This window comes from Penicillium longicatenatum (assembly GCF_028827895.1).
Source record: "Penicillium longicatenatum strain IBT 33135 chromosome Unknown contig_7_segment0_segment0, whole genome shotgun sequence".
NCBI lineage: Eukaryota > Fungi > Ascomycota > Eurotiomycetes > Eurotiales > Aspergillaceae > Penicillium > Penicillium longicatenatum.
The window spans coordinates 3,379,598-3,394,957 of NW_026643124.1; the positions used below are offsets into that span (position 1 = coordinate 3,379,598).

A 15,360-nucleotide genomic window follows, 5' to 3' on the forward strand; every position below is an offset into this window, starting at 1 on the left:
GTGGCGCAATTATCTGCAAGATCGTAGAATCTGGAAGAAAGAACCCCAAAAAAAAAAAAGATAGAATAAAAACAAAAATTTGAAAATATCGAATGTAATGTACCGAGTCCTCGCCTATACCAGGGTGAAGAAGGCCGCGGTCACTGCAGCAACAGTAGACAGCACGGTGGGGGTAATGAACATGCCAGCCTCCGAAGATGCCAGGATATCCACAGGGGCATAGGTGTTAGGCGTGGTAGAGTTGGTGGTACCATTCCAGCAGTACTCGGTGAAGCACTGAGTACAGATATCGGGAAGAGTAGTACCAGTGCGTTCGAAAGAGCGGCTCAGAATAGCACAACCAACACAAGCAGTAAAGTTACCATCGAGGGTACCGTTGCCCATGGTAACGACTTCGTAGCCATTTGTGATAATGTTGTCACGCTGCCAATCCTCGTAGGTCATCTGGTAGGTCGAGGTGTTGGACTGGGCAGAGTAAGGGTGGTTGGCGAGGTAGACAACAATAGGGGCTGTGCCAGTGATGTTGGTGCTGTTGCAACCAAAGAAAGTCGGGCGAGTGTTCAGACCCAGGTTGATGAAGGTGTTCTGGTCAGGGATAGCGGGGAAGGCGGTGCCGTTTCCAATACCGCTGGTATTCAGGCTACGCTCGTAGGTGGCCACAAGCGAGGTTCCATTAGGCCAGTAATAATCGGTATCGGCGGAGGAGTCGATAGCGAAAATAACGTCGACCGCGCGGTCGGGTTGGATAAGTGGGTGCAAAGGAATATTCTGACCGTCCTCGCCACCATCGACGATATCCAGGTCCAATGAAGTGGCCAAGGAATCATCATTATACCCGTAGAAGGGGTTAGGCTCATAGGAAGCGATATCGTTGTCTGAGCTGTCAAACTCGGCAAAAAGATCCTTGAGAATATCATTCGCCCACGTGGTAATCTTGGACGAGTTACTGCCCAGTGCAGTGATGGCCTCGTTGAAGAGGGTGGAAGATGTTCCAATAATGAAGCCGGCGTTGTCGTATCCACGCACACAGGTCTCGTTGCTGGGGATTGAGCCATTCTCGAAGCGGGAACCGATGTACTCAAGAGGGGCGAATGCATAAATCGTCGGGTCGAAGGTACCAAACTCCCAGGGGTTGAACTCGAACACCGTCGAATAGGAAGAAGCAATGATTTCACCGGGGACACGGCTGTCGGCAACGACCAGCGGCATTGGGTAGTTACCATCAATGAAGTCCTGAGTCTTAGCAATGGACGACCAGGTGTATTCAATTCCCCCTTTACTAGCATTGAACATCTGGAAAGCCAGAGCACGGCCCCTGCAATACAATATTAATAATGGGCTCCAGCAATTTTCTTGAAATCGGAGTTCGCATGATTGTGTGATACATACCAAACATCGGTGAGCGAGGTCTCATAACCGGCCTTCTTCTTGTCCTCAACAGCCTCTGCTAAATCCGTGAAGTATTCAGCCGTGTCCAGCAGCTGAAGGCCGCCAGTGTCCGGGCCCTCGAAAATACTGTTTCCAAGCTGCCACGGGTTACCAGCCGAGTAGGTCTGCAAATCCGCGACGGACGTGAAGTTGTTGATATAAATCGAACCAACCAACCAACTACCACCACTCAAACCAGCAACGTAAGTGGCTGACTGCAGCAGACCACCCAGGTGACCCGAAGCCGTGGAGTTTTCCACGCGGCTATCAAATGCCTTGATACCACCGGCACCGTTCAACATAGCACGGTAACCACCACCCGACGCCGCGATAGCAATGTTGGGGAGATTGGACACGTTCGAAGAGTGCTTATCGATGTATGCACCGACATCGAGGTCGCCGACAGAGACATGGCTGAAAAACTCTTTCATAGGCGTAATGGTCTTCTTGCGACGGGTCTCAAGCCAGGAGGTCTCATTTGTAGAGAGCTTCGCGGCACTACGAATAGACGGCCGACTGGACGGACAGCTAACATTGGTCGGGGTGTATCCATTAGGAGCATTAGGAAGAGCGCGACGAATGACTTCCGCTACAACCGCGGCGCTGTCACGTTCAAATTCCGAGCCTGAAGCCGCATTGACACCTAAAAAGGGCGTTAATTAGCAAAATGGTGCTATGACGATTGAATTCTCGCAGCTGATATGCTGCAGGTCGCGTGAAGGCGGATGCGTACCAGGCAAAGCGCCCAGCGCCAGAGAGCCGATCAATGTTGAGACTTTCATGGTGGAATCTCAGCAACCTCTTCTCACAGAAACCAGGGAGCAGGGTCGGTGATGCAGTGATCGCCAAGGAGGGGAGCCAGGGGTGACTGATTTTATTTATGCTCCGGGGAAGCCGGGAGACCCAGCCAAGCCCCGATATTTGGAGCTATTGCTCGGTATGTTCATTGCAGTAGTGGTTCGGGGGGTAAGCGAATCATGGCGTGTCGTACAGTGGGGAACTGGTGGATCTGTGATGTCAATCCCGGTCGGAATCGAACCCTCGGTTACCCTATGGAGTTGCGCCCCCAGAATCTCACGCACGAGCATCGCATTTTTGGTGCACAGGGCTGAGGTCATACAAAGATGTAGGGGGCCCGAAATTTGCGTTGGGTCTAGCGCGTGGCTTTCACGGGCTCAAGGGGGCCGATTGGTCTGAACAATGCGATCGGTCATCACGGCACCCGAGGATGTCCCGTGCAGATTTTGCATATGAATGACTGTGCCACGATCAATTCAAGACATAATTAAAGAACAATTCATATTGTGGCGCAGATTCATACCAACAAGTTCTCTCCCGGAAATCCATGATCGCTGATTCGCCAACTGGGAGCGGATACGTCGATCCACCACGACCCAAGAGAAGGAACTAATAGATCAAGTGGACCTCACGACGGGGCTAAATGAAATGAGCCACACCGCAGCTTCCGAGAAAAATCTATACGAATACTATTGATTAACCCTAAGCGGGAAATTATCTCACCAATGACTTCCGCTTATTCCCTTTCTGTCCGCGTACAACTGCAGGCAGCTACATTTCCATAACTGAAACAGTTATGCATCCCTTTTCCTTTTCCCTCATCCCCAGCCCCACAAGACCCCTAGGAACGGAGTATCCTGGAATACGTAGATATATCAATTTGGGGGCGATGCACTGTGGCCTGATCGGGTATTCATTGTAAATGCCTCGACACCGCTTATTTAGGCATCCAGCTGCGCCCCATGCTGTGGGACATGGTGTGATGCTGATTCCATCCTGTACAGGAATAGATTGCGAGCTCAAAATTGCAAGGGCACTTCGCACTTGACAATTATGTAGAGCCAGCAAAGTCCGTGTCAACAAAAATATTGAAGCCTAGAAATAATGACGGCGACACTATGCCATTGAGGCTCAATTTCGACATGGTGAAGGAATTATTAAGTTGTACACATAAGGTAGCCGAGCATCCGGATTGTGTCTCGAAATTTACTCCGTCTTCCCGATTTCACAAGCAAAATTCGGCGACTTCAAAACCCGGGGTGGGCATCTATGCATTCTTGAAGGGAGCATAAAATGGATAATTCAGCCAAGCGCTTAACTAAGTGGGGGTGGTGGGCTTACATTAAACCATTCGCTAAGCCCGGGAGGCGGCACCAATAATGCATAGTTCAGCCCTAGGATACCGAACTACTTTGGTGGTGCTTCAGAACAACCAGAATGGATAGGCACTCAACTGTAGATAGATAAATGATGATAATCTGGGGCCGAGAGGATCGTCGTCGTCGGTTGAGACTCCACATTGCTCCGCATTGGCAACGCAATCGTTACTAGAACGGCCCGAAAGATCGACAGGGCCGTGGGGCTGTTAAGGGTTCTCTCAAACATGACTTCGTTGAAAGTAGTAAGGACAGAATTATTCTGCAAGAATGTAATAATTACCTATTCTGGGTATCCTTTGAATGAGGATTCAGTGCTATGCGTTAGAATTAGATTGTAACGACATAGAATCATATCGTATGCACAGATCCGGAAGGGATCATCGTATCAGATAAAAGATAACGGAATAAACATTATAGATAAAGTCTGGAGGCATCAATTCGATTTAAACTAGAGAAAGGTTTTAACCCTTGGCAGGGCCAATCTCAGCCGCTTCCAGTGTGCCTATGGCGGCCTTCTCATCAGCAACCACGCGACCCTCAGGCAGGTTGTTGAGTTCATCTTCTTCCTTATCCAGGCTCCAGAACGTAAAGATGAAGCATACACCACCGAGACCCGCCAACACAGCGAAGATACCATAGTTCCATATCAGCAGTGGGTCGCTAGATAACGGATTCAGAGCCTCAGCAATAGCAGCGGAGATGGCATTGGTGAAGAGCGAGATCGCCTGAATCAGGGAACGCATGTTCCGAGGAGCTTTGGAGTAAGCATACTCAAGCGAGGTAATCAAGGCGAAGATCTCGGAGAAGGCAATCAGAACGTAGGCGCCCGCTTGAATCCACACATTCAACGGGGAGGGACGAATAGCACCATCCGCAGTGTAACAGTTATTAGCTTCATAGCCACAGGGCGAGGTCTTGTAGATGTAGTACTGGGTGACCGCCGACCAGACCATAGCCAGCATTGCAATCATGAAGCCACAGAAAATCTTCTTGATGGCTGTGAACCTGAAGCCCATCTTCCGCAGGCCCGGGTAGACGAAGGTGTCACAAATGGGGATAAAGATGATCAGGGCAAAGGGATCCAGATTGTTAACCACATCATTGGGCACGCCGTGCAGAGTCATGGTGCCGGCCTGCGACGTCAGGTTGTTGGTTAGCTGTCCGTACGCCAGCCAGTAAAGTGGGTACCAGCAGAAGACTTTGCAGGCGGCAAAACCACGGCGCACTTCGTCCACCCAGGCATCATCGAAGGTCATCCATTTGGGGCGTAGGTGTGGTGGGATATTGGATGGCTTGGCAGTTTCCCACAATGTGCCGTCGTGAGTCCGTTTCCACATCTTCACAGGGTTCCAATGCCAGCGGTCATTCAAAGCGTAGAAGAGAGTTCGCACTGCCTTGGAGGTTACTGAGCCCTGAGGAGGAGACTGGCGGTAGCGCTTGCGTCCCCACCACATGACGAAAGGAGTTGTCAGGAACATGAGGGTGGGAAGTAAGAATGCTAGCCAGAACCCAACATACTTCTCCGCGTATGCCATCCCAATTTGACCAATCAGAGCACCGAGGTTGATGAACAGATAGAAGTAGTGATAAATGCGGCTCTGAGTGATTGTCGGGTCGACAATCACGCGTTCCCCAGATGGTAGCGTGCGCACCTTGGCGCTTACCACTGGAATTTGTTCGACAACTAGTGCCGAGATGTTGGGCTTGAAGCCACCTGTACCCAGACCCATGATGATGACTCCCAGCATGAAGACAGCAAAACAAGCAGTTGTGTCTGTGATAACTGGCGGGACAGCAGAGATGACCAGAATAATGTGACCGAGGATGGCAGCACCAATGGACCAGCAGATGGTCTTGTACCGGCCCCAGTATTCATCAGCGATCCAAGCACCAAGTAGTGGGATACAGTAGCACCAAAAAGTGTTAAAGGTGTTGACCCCGTTGGCAGTCTGCACACCCTTCCCCAAAGCTCCAGAGACACCTTGAGCAGATCCACCACCCGCGCCAGTCCAATGATTCGAGCCAGCGGGGCCATTAATCTGGGGAAGAGAGTGATTTACGAAGTTCGAGTCTGCACATCTCAAATTAGTCAGAGCTGAACCGACATTTTCAATTTGTACATACACAGAACTTGAGTTCCATAGTAAGAGAACCGTTCGCACAGCTCTACGAAAGCGACCGTATAGACGGCCCAGGGGATAGGAGCTGATATGCGTCTTAGAGCATTGGGACCTTGAAGTTCATCCGCAGTGGGGTCCTCATCGCCAGTCTGCATGTTGTACAATGCTGAGACAAGACCTTTCTCGGGCCTATGGGGGTCTACAAACTCATCGCCTTTCGTGGTGGTAGCTTTCTCCTGGCTGCTCTCGTGGATCTCCAACGAGGCAGAGGGCCGCGTCACCTCTGTAGTCGCCATATTGCAGGGCAGGCAAAATGGCAAACGCCCAGGAAGGAGATTTTCGGAACAAAGTTTGTGGCAGGGGGAGACTGGAAGTGTGAAACAAGGTGAGGGGAAGATACAAACAGAATAGCCGGGAGATGTCCCTTTTATTCTCTGAAATAGGCCAAGAGACCCTAGAAAATGCCGATGCGTACTTTGACCTGGTCTAATGTGCCAAGAATAGGGATCTTACTATTTTCCGTTTACATTCACGATGTACTCCCTTCTGATTAGTACAAGTTTACCCCGGAATCATCACACCATCCTAGCTGCTAATGCTATACCGCTTTAGGAACATTCGACCACCAATTAGCATCCAGCGCTACTTGCATTTGGCTTAGTGCATGCAACCTAAGCCGTGTCTTTGCAACTTCAGCCTTGCTATGGCCCATGAGTGGCTACGATAAAAAGTCGCTCAAGGATATCAAACGCCAAGACCCACCCCTGCGAGAGAAGCTTAATCTGAATCTGTCGCTGGTCTATCTAACTTAGCAATTCTGTGCGTATGAACTCTTCGGAACTTAATTCAGTGATGCAGCTCAACATATAATGGGCAGGTCAAGGGCGAGTACGAGAAGATGATATACTTCGTGATTGGAGTTTTATGGCTTGAGACAAGAAATGGAACTCCGACGGAGAGAAAAAACCCACGGACAGCCCAGGTCTTGTTTTTTGCTTGGCTAATGTTATCAAAGAGCTGAATTCCTTGGCGCCTTCCTTTTGCACTAGAGTTGGTACTTTAGTACGTCTTGGCATGTAGGACTGAGCGAGGGAACTCTCCACTCCCCGCTCGCGTGGTTATCGCCCTCATTGATGCCATGCATCGCAACATGCTATTATGTCGCGTACCATAGGACCAGATGATAACGGTATGTCGACTGATATCCCGCTGACTGCCAATTAATTTATCCGTGCACCGGCAGGTCTAGCTACAGGGCTTCTGAACCTCAAATAGAAGGATCGGTGTCCCCGACGCAGGATTTACAAAATTTTTGCGTATGTGGTGTCCGCAAATCTCTTATCAGGAGGTGTCAGCCGGAAAAACTGCAAAATGACTATTAGTTCCCTTTTGACTTCCCTTTTCAAGTTGTGAATCGTCTCACGTATCGCTTTGGTCCGGGCTCGCCCTAATACTACTTGCAGGCCAGCCATATCAAAGGAGAAATCGAAGAGCCCTTCGAGGAACACATCAACTGAAATAAAAGTTTACACAACTTCGGTCATGAATAAATACTTTTTACTCGCATAATAGATAAAAGCGAGGACGGAAGTAGACTTCTAGGGCGGTGGTGGAAATGAGGCTCTGAGGGAGCGGGAAAAGGGCAAAAGTTTGGTAGCTCGTTACCGCCACATTCGCATTGCCCCACTGTGTATTTATATGCACTATGCCTTATAATTGCCTGCAGATTGTCTCTTATAGCCAAAAGAGGCAGTAATTGAAGAGAATCAGGAAACCTGATCTCGATATCAACTGGGCAGTTTTCGCCACTGTGGTGGCAACGTCCCTCTATGGCCGGCTCGAACCCTCACAACTTCCAAAGGTGGCCACATGTAACTCCAAGTTAATGATGCCCCATGAATTTTAGATTTGACTATGTAGCTCTATAGATGTAGTTTGAATCAAACTATTCCATTCATCCAATTAGATGTCTTCCTGTGTAATTACACAGCCCCACGTTGTGACATTCCAATCTCAAAGAAGAATATCCCCAACATAAGGCGGAAAATAATCCAATTGGGCTCTAGTGTGGGTTTCCAGGATGTTTTTGTAAGTCCAAAGGACTTGTAGCCTTTTGTACATATGTTACCCGGTATCTGTATCGTTAGTTTCGGCGCACTATACGTCTTTAGATGTCCAACATCAACGCCATCAAGTGCCATCTTTGGTTACCCTATAACACTCCACCACGCAATGGAAAATTTTGGATACGATGATATGCATCTTTTTCTTCGAGAAAACCTACTCTACGTTATGGTTGTCTTGGAGTTCCCAACATATTCCAGGTACTTGAACCCAACATAAGTCTATTTCTCTACGATCATATACTGCCTCAATATCGCGATGATCGCCTTCTCACTTTGTATGCACATGCTACTCGTGGGGTCTGTGAGCTTTACCAGCGTCGTAAGATAGCTACGTCTTTTATAAAGGGGAATTGCGCAAGGTCAGTTATGCGTACTTCTAGATATTCTAGATATTACCGCAGTATCCTTTGTTGCACGGGGCTTTATTAGACCGTTCTTACATCTGATTTTCTAGCAAAGCAATTTCACAATCGATATAATAACGAACTATTTCTTTGCAATATTTCATACAAAGCCGATCGGCATTCTAATGTCGCCCAGGAGATGCGAAGGCGGCATAGTAAACTTCCTATAACTCTTTCATTCAGTAAACAAAATCCACATTTTTAAAATACACCAAGGTTAGTACAGGTCCTGTGTCAGTTTTGCAGTCTTGATCTAGTTCGTTCATCGGAGTCGGTCTCTTGATCTCCCTTTATGAATACAAATGGCTGTGATGAAAATACAATCATGCCTGCCGCCCTGATTCATTCCCTAGAGAAATTCAACTAGGCCTTCTTGCCACCAAAATACATCCATTTAGTCAAGCACCAAGGATTTGCTGAATGTGGGGGCTTATTGTTATCAGGCCGTGGGATAAGATCATCTACATGTGTAGGTCCAAATTCCACTAACTCCACGCACAGTCGCTAAAGGCTCCTTTATCTTTAGAATTTTTAGCTTTATTTCGATAAAAATATCATGATGTAGCGTAGGTGGCGACAGCTGTTGATATCCTGCAATTATAGCCCAGTCACTATTAGATCAGTAGACAAAAGGTTTACAAGTATTTTCACCCGCGGAAGTCTTCAAATCTCGATTGTGTAGAAACCAGTTTCAGATCTCCATCGCACTGTGCATACTACCAGAAAAGGGCATTCCGGTCGCAGAGAGAAGGTCATGACTTCACGACAGAACAAACGTAAACCCCGTCAGTAGCCGCCACATTGTACCCCACACCTCTTGAAATCATTGAGGTCAAGGTCTGCTGATACGAAGATATCGTGAAAAGAAAGAGAGAATAAAAAATTCGAAAAAATCCACCCCTTGCATGCACCTAGCCCCAATCGACCTGCCAGACGTCAGCTCATCGCTAACAAGTATAAATGATTGGCCACCCAAGCCTGTCTCCCAAACTCACAGCAATACCAGACCTGGCGGTCTTTTGGGGGGGAGCGAGCGATAGATCCCGCTGATTGGATGAGTTCCCCGCATCTTCCCCAGACTGTTGGTGGACCAGGCTCCCGGGTCGCCGAACAATGGCTATGAGGGAGGATCCTTGGCGCTGGGTTTCTGGATTTTCATGGCAGACATCATGGACTTCGGAGTTCCAAGAGAGTACTTGATCGGCGGGGAAAGTTGGTCAGGTGTTGACGCAAAACTTTCGCTACGCAGGGATGTGTTGCAGGGATGTTGAGAGATCTCACTGGACCATAAAGAAAAAGAAGTCGGTGAGAACAATCTTAATTTATTCGAATGCATATAAATGCGAACACGTTTCCTGCGCGTTGAAACCGGAAATGATCACCGGGCTGATGCCGGCAAATGACCTTTGGAGCCGGATCTGCCGTGTCAACTGTGGATTTTGTGGGGAGAGTGGGTCAAATCATATTTGGGATCATATTAACTCGAGCGATCGATTAGTCTAATCAACATCATTATGACAGGATTTCGAGAGAAACACCTGAAAAAAAAAAGAAAAGAAAGAAAAGAAAAATTCGCTGATCATTAGGATAAGCATGAGGCGACAAATCAAAAGCCAAATCCAACGCTTTGCTGATCCCATACATAGATGGGGACCAGTTAAGAAAACAATTTACAACGCCATGCAATGAGAGACGCCTATACAAGGGGTCACGCGTAGATGGATAAATATTAATCGTCATTTCCCCTTTTGTTGCAGGGATCACGAATTTACCATGCGGCGTGGCCACCGTCCATGCGCAAGTCGCTGCCAGTCATGAAGCTGCTGGCATCACTGAGCAGGAAAACAGCGGCGCCACGGTACTCCTCCGGGCGAGAGAGACGACCGAGCATGTTCTCCTTGGGCCACTGGTCGCGGCGCTCAGGGAACTCAACGAACAACTTCTCAACCATAGCGGTGACGATATAGCCGGGGGAGATGGTGTTGACACGAATGTTGTACTGGCCCCACTCAGCTGCCAAGTTCCGGCCAAGTTGAATGACGGCAGCCTTGCTGGCGTTGTAGGCGGGACAAATGAGACCCTGCGTCGTGTTAGCCCAAAAGAACAGGAATAGGACAATGAAAAGCGGGGGGCGAAATGCTGGGGTACAGGGACTCCGGAAGTAAAATGCCGATGGCTAAACTGGAGGGACTGCCAAGCGTGGGAAGGAAATGGGGATGGAGGGGTGGGAACGTACCCGATTGGCAATGGTGCCACTCATAGAGGCGATCATGGCAATGCTACCCCCGTTACCGAATCGAATCATTTGCTTGGCCACGGCCTGGGAAGTCATGAATACACCAGTGACATTGACCTCGAACATGGTGTTGCTGTCCTTGGCGGAGTACTCCAGAGCAGCGGTCTCCTGTTGGATACCGGCGGCGGCCACCAGACCATCCATGCGGCCTTCGGTGTTGGCGATGGCTTCGATAACGCTGTTCAAAAGTTCTGTGTCACGCACATCAATGCGGCGGTAGTGTAACTCGGTGCCGAGCTCCTTGGCGCGCTGCTGAATCACAGCAAACTCTGCGGCCTATATTTTAACTTCTTGTTAGTAGGACACTCTCAGCAACGTGCGGAAGGTTTCTGTATCAAACATACCGGCTCCTCCAGACGATCAAGAGCGTAGACCTTTGCTCCAGCTTCCAACAAAGCCTCTGCCTGGGTCAGACCCAGGCCACGGCCAGCACCGGAGACCAGCACCACCTTGCCAGCCAAGCTAAACTCAGGCATCCGGGCCTGCTGGCCCAGAGCGACAGGCTGAGCAGCCATGGGTGCCATGGGAACCTCAGTTTGAATGGAGACTGACATTGTGTATATGTTTGTGAGAGGGGAGTGGTATAATCAAAAAGGTAGTAAAAGGTATGTGGATGGTGTACAAAGCCGAAAAGACTAAGTCAAATCGAAAGGGCGATTGAGATATTAAGATATAGAAGATCAATGAATACAAATGTGAGTGTGGTGAGGAAAATGCTCAACCACGGATTGAAGCTCCCTTTAAGTATTGCTTTGGGAACGGGAGATATCAAACCAGAACCCAGCCCCAGAGTCCATCCCGGGACATGAAGGTCTCGTGAACATGAAAAGACTGTGGAAGAACCCTAATTGGGAAATCCTGGATCAAACTACGCTCGGTCCAGGTCGGGTCTGTCTCCGGGGAATGGGCGTTGGCGCATCTCAAACGGTCGTGGCGACAAAAAACACGATCTGGAGGTATGAGGTATGTATTTTTGCACTTCCCTTTTCGGGGGTTTTTTTTTCCTTTATTCCATCTATTTTATTTTATTTTATTTTTTTTAATATCATGATTATGATCATGATAATGTCATACATCGACAAAAATACTAGGATATTTGCCCTTCAAATTGGCCAGGATCTTCATTTTCGAAGATTACAAGTTGGAGAGTGCAGATCGGATGCCTGTTTTGGGCAAGCCGATTCCCAGGGAACCCGCGCCACTGGAACCTCTTCAGGTGACCCCGGAGTCCCAAGCCAGACCAGTCGATCTATTACACGCTCTACATCAGTAGCTCCCTTGATCTGAAATGGATCATGTGCTCTCTGGCATTCGTCGCTCCAGCCCTAGTTCCTGATCCTGAATACTGGGAAAACTCAATGGCCATTCCCCTGATCTTGGGGGGAAAGGTTTTTTTTCCCATCAGCACATTTCATCATTTACATGGTTCATTTCAGAGAAAGGGATCCAATGGAATTCTAGTGTTTACTTCTGCCAACATATCAGCTACTACAATGTTTTACTACGTGGATGCGACCACTCCTGGGTGTATAATGCAAAACATTGAACAAACAAAACTACGGAACACACTCCCAATCGCTGGCCCAAATCAAATGAAAATACACCTAGATCGGCCAGTCCGTCGCATTAGCAAGCCAAAGAGGCGCAGACCAAGTCCCCGTCGAAAGCGTCTAGCAAGGCCGTGTGACCAACAAATTCTGTCTAGCAAAAGTGACTTACTCGTTCGGGTGATTCCGAGATTATGCCCCTGCCAATCCAATTCCTACCATCACGATAGTGCCACGCTAGCTCGTTCCCACTTTTTTCTTGTTCTCGTGAGCAGCACCTAAACAGCAACAAACATTGAATCGATCTTCTAGAATTCTTCCGCTACCCAACCCCAGCCCCTGCTGGCCCCTAGTTTGTTCCTCCTGCATATGCACTTCCAACCAGTCTTCTGCGCACAAGCCGCGTACAACGAACGGTCCCAGTTCTAGGCCCAACTAGATCTAGATCTAGAGCCGACGGTCTGTGCTTTGTTCTGTCGAATTCTCAGATTCATACCTTGTTTCTATTCCCATCCCTGTTTTGCCAAAGATAGATGGATAGTCAGGTACATCAAATTGGTTTTTCATGGGCGAATTCATAAGCTGTGGCCAGTGTGTTCGCCCCCGTGGAGTATCTGGTTCTGTGCCGTCCGGCCCGCGCCCGCGAGCAAGCCGGGTTCCCCATTTAATTCAAGTCAAATATGGTTGCGGCATGCTCGGTCCGCTTCCCGCGGACATGTCGGTGAAGATGATTTATTTTCGTTTATGCGGTGCAGCAAAACTCATGGTCCCCGTGACCTGATCTGACTACCCCAATGTGTCCGGGACTAGTGCCTATCTCTGAGGGGTAATGGAATTGACTCTCCATGTTTTTACTTTTCCTCCCCGGGCATGTCGATCAAAGGACCCCGACAAAAGTACGGCCATTCAGTGATATGTACGGTGTAGTTTGTGCCTCGGCCACTCGTTCCTCTCTTACTTCTGTCCAGGTGACCCTCTAAATTCACACCCGTCAAATCCTAATGGGCGTCATTTCTATCTAATGCAGTCGTGACATATCCATAGGCTTTTTCTGGTATCCGCCGCTATTCAAGACAGCCTACACCCCTCAATTATGCTGACCTCGCTTTCCCTTTTCTTCTTCCTGTTTCTTTCTTACCTCCCAAATACGGTATTCAGTGATCAGTGGGGACATCACCAATCCAACGCAAGTGTCATGTGATATCTCAATTCTGGATTTCTGCGCGGCAACTTCGTCAAGAAAAAATTTGGAGTAAGATAGCTGGTAATGCGCCTCCATGTGCTACCCAAATTACTTGAGATTCGGATCGGGACTGGGTAGCACTTTGTGGAGAATTGCTTGGTGGAAACTTGGACTGTCATCTGGAATCTATTGCCTGATGATCGAGGGAAGTTGTAAGGGGGTTTGGGGTACCTCAATAGTTTTCTCGTAGCACAGGAGACGTAAGCTGCTGATCTTTGGAAAATCCCTTCAACGTTGATGGGTCACACTTATATTCTAACTTGGTACACACAACTTTGATTTCGGGGGAGACATTCAGACCTTCCCAAGAAGAAATTTGCTGGAGGCGATGTCCAAAAAGAGAGTTATCAGAGCTACGCAAATGGACTAGAGGACTGGGCTGAGGATATTGCGCTGGCATACCGATGAATTTGGCCGCGATGTTAGCCGAAAGGCAAAATTGCGTTTCGAGTATCAATCAATCTATAACTATTCAGGTTTCGTCACCGCTACCCGTTTCAAGCCAGTTCAATTGGATACAAGTGACACATTACCCTGAGTAGTTAGGAGTCTTGGTCTAATTGCATGTATAGCAGCTCACCTATGCACAAAGGCGCTACTACTTAAGAAGCCTGCCACCATCGGTCAAAATCGTCTGCCCCGTAATGAATCGATCCTTCATAAGATACAGATACGACTCCGCCGTGTCCTCCGGCCGGGCAAGAACGCCCAGCAATGTCATGTCTTTGAATAACTGGTATGTGGCCTTCTGAACTGCTTCATCTCCACTCGCCATTGACTGCAACAGTTCAGTGTCAACCGAACCAGGAGCCACCACATTCACGCGTAGTGGCGCAAGCGAGATTGAAAGTGCACGTGCCGTCGCATCGATTGCACCGCTCAATCCGATCCCGGTAACATATCTCTCGAATGGCTTGAATAACAAACTTCCGGTAGTAAGTGTGATGCTCGCCTGAGGCCCGACTTCCATATATGCGGGTGCATGTTTGGCCAACATTAATGTACCCGCCAGCCGCGAGCTCCCACCTCCGACTTGCTCAGGCGTGATTTCAGAAAGTGGCGGGTACGTTCCAGGGCTGCCGGCCGTGTTGACGATGTGGTCGATCTTCTTGCCGTCCTTGGTTGCGAATGCCAAAAGTGAGTCGAGGCTGGATTCCACGGTGGAGGTATTGTATAAGTCACAAGCTTGGCCGGAGATGCAGGTTGAAAGGTCAGGGTAGGAATCGCGGAGACGTGACACCGCTTTCTCAACTTTTTCGGGACTGGAAGATGCGATCACGACTGAGGCGCCGTATTCAAGTGATCCTTCAGCGACACTAAAGCCGATACCAGATGTTCCACCAATGATCAGAATACGGGTGCGAGCAAGCTTGTTGAACTTTTGCTGGGGCATTTTTTGAAGAACAGATGAGGTGTTTCTGAAGGCGAAGGAGATGTATGATCGTGGCCAGTTCCCGACGACTATGTTCAAGTTTTCAGGGATATTTGTCGAGTATATAGACTCGACAGACTATCTATACTTTCATTTATCCCTCTCGGAGTATTTTCCAGAGGACAAAACGGTGTTTAACGGATATAATATTCAACCGGCTTTAAACGGATTTAAGAAACATGCATATCGGGTCCGCCATGGGTCGAAATTAATTTCTTTGGACCCGAGGACTCAAAACAGCAACATGGTCCGACAAATTGGGTGTCTCTGTTTTTTCAGCTAGTCTGTATTTCCATTCCATGGCTCAATTAAGGATGGCTGAAGAGATTATCTAATCTTTCTTGAAAATGCGACATTCATCGATTTACGTTCAATTGGTCTATGCATAGATAGGTAGAAGTAGCACAATTGATCTAAAAGATATCATTTGGTTATCTTTGTCGTAGGAGCGTATATAAGTTAATCTTGACATCTTGAGGATCTATAGAATTAGACACATGTCATATTGGGGATGATGCCAGGCGGCATGTGAAAGCTGCTAAAGTGGTCAATTATGAACCAGCATGCTGACTTCCTGAGATTGACGA

The 15,360-nt window shown here is 48.4% G+C and overlaps 4 protein-coding genes across 4 annotated transcripts; all 4 read right to left on the bottom strand.

Moving 5' to 3' along the window:
• Positions 1 to 114: 114 nt before the first annotated feature.
• N7484_011513 (lysophospholipase family protein) lies at positions 115 to 2,210 on the bottom strand (the record flags this gene model as incomplete). Its single annotated transcript, XM_057121900.1, has 3 exons — positions 115 to 1,315; positions 1,390 to 2,071; positions 2,162 to 2,210. 3 exons carry the CDS (start codon positions 2,208 to 2,210, stop codon positions 115 to 117), a joined length of 1,932 nt encoding a protein of 643 aa, XP_056967654.1.
• Positions 2,211 to 4,066: 1,856 nt separating this feature from the next.
• On the bottom strand, positions 4,067 to 6,021 carry N7484_011514 (uncharacterized protein; the record flags this gene model as incomplete). The annotated part of the gene is made up of 2 exons (XM_057121901.1): positions 4,067 to 5,676; positions 5,730 to 6,021. The coding sequence occupies 2 exons, from the start codon at positions 6,019 to 6,021 to the stop codon at positions 4,067 to 4,069; spliced, it is 1,902 nt and encodes a 633-aa protein (XP_056967655.1).
• Positions 6,022 to 10,023: 4,002 nt separating this feature from the next.
• N7484_011515 (putative short chain dehydrogenase) lies at positions 10,024 to 11,105 on the bottom strand (the record flags this gene model as incomplete). Its single annotated transcript, XM_057121902.1, has 3 exons — positions 10,024 to 10,335; positions 10,492 to 10,827; positions 10,896 to 11,105. 3 exons carry the CDS (start codon positions 11,103 to 11,105, stop codon positions 10,024 to 10,026), a joined length of 858 nt encoding a protein of 285 aa, XP_056967656.1.
• A 2,834-nt stretch (positions 11,106 to 13,939) lies between these two features.
• N7484_011516 (SDR family NAD(P)-dependent oxidoreductase) lies at positions 13,940 to 14,734 on the bottom strand (the record flags this gene model as incomplete). The annotated part of the gene is made up of 1 exon (XM_057121903.1): positions 13,940 to 14,734. The coding sequence occupies one exon, from the start codon at positions 14,732 to 14,734 to the stop codon at positions 13,940 to 13,942; it is 795 nt and encodes a 264-aa protein (XP_056967657.1).
• Positions 14,735 to 15,360: the final 626 nt, after the last annotated feature.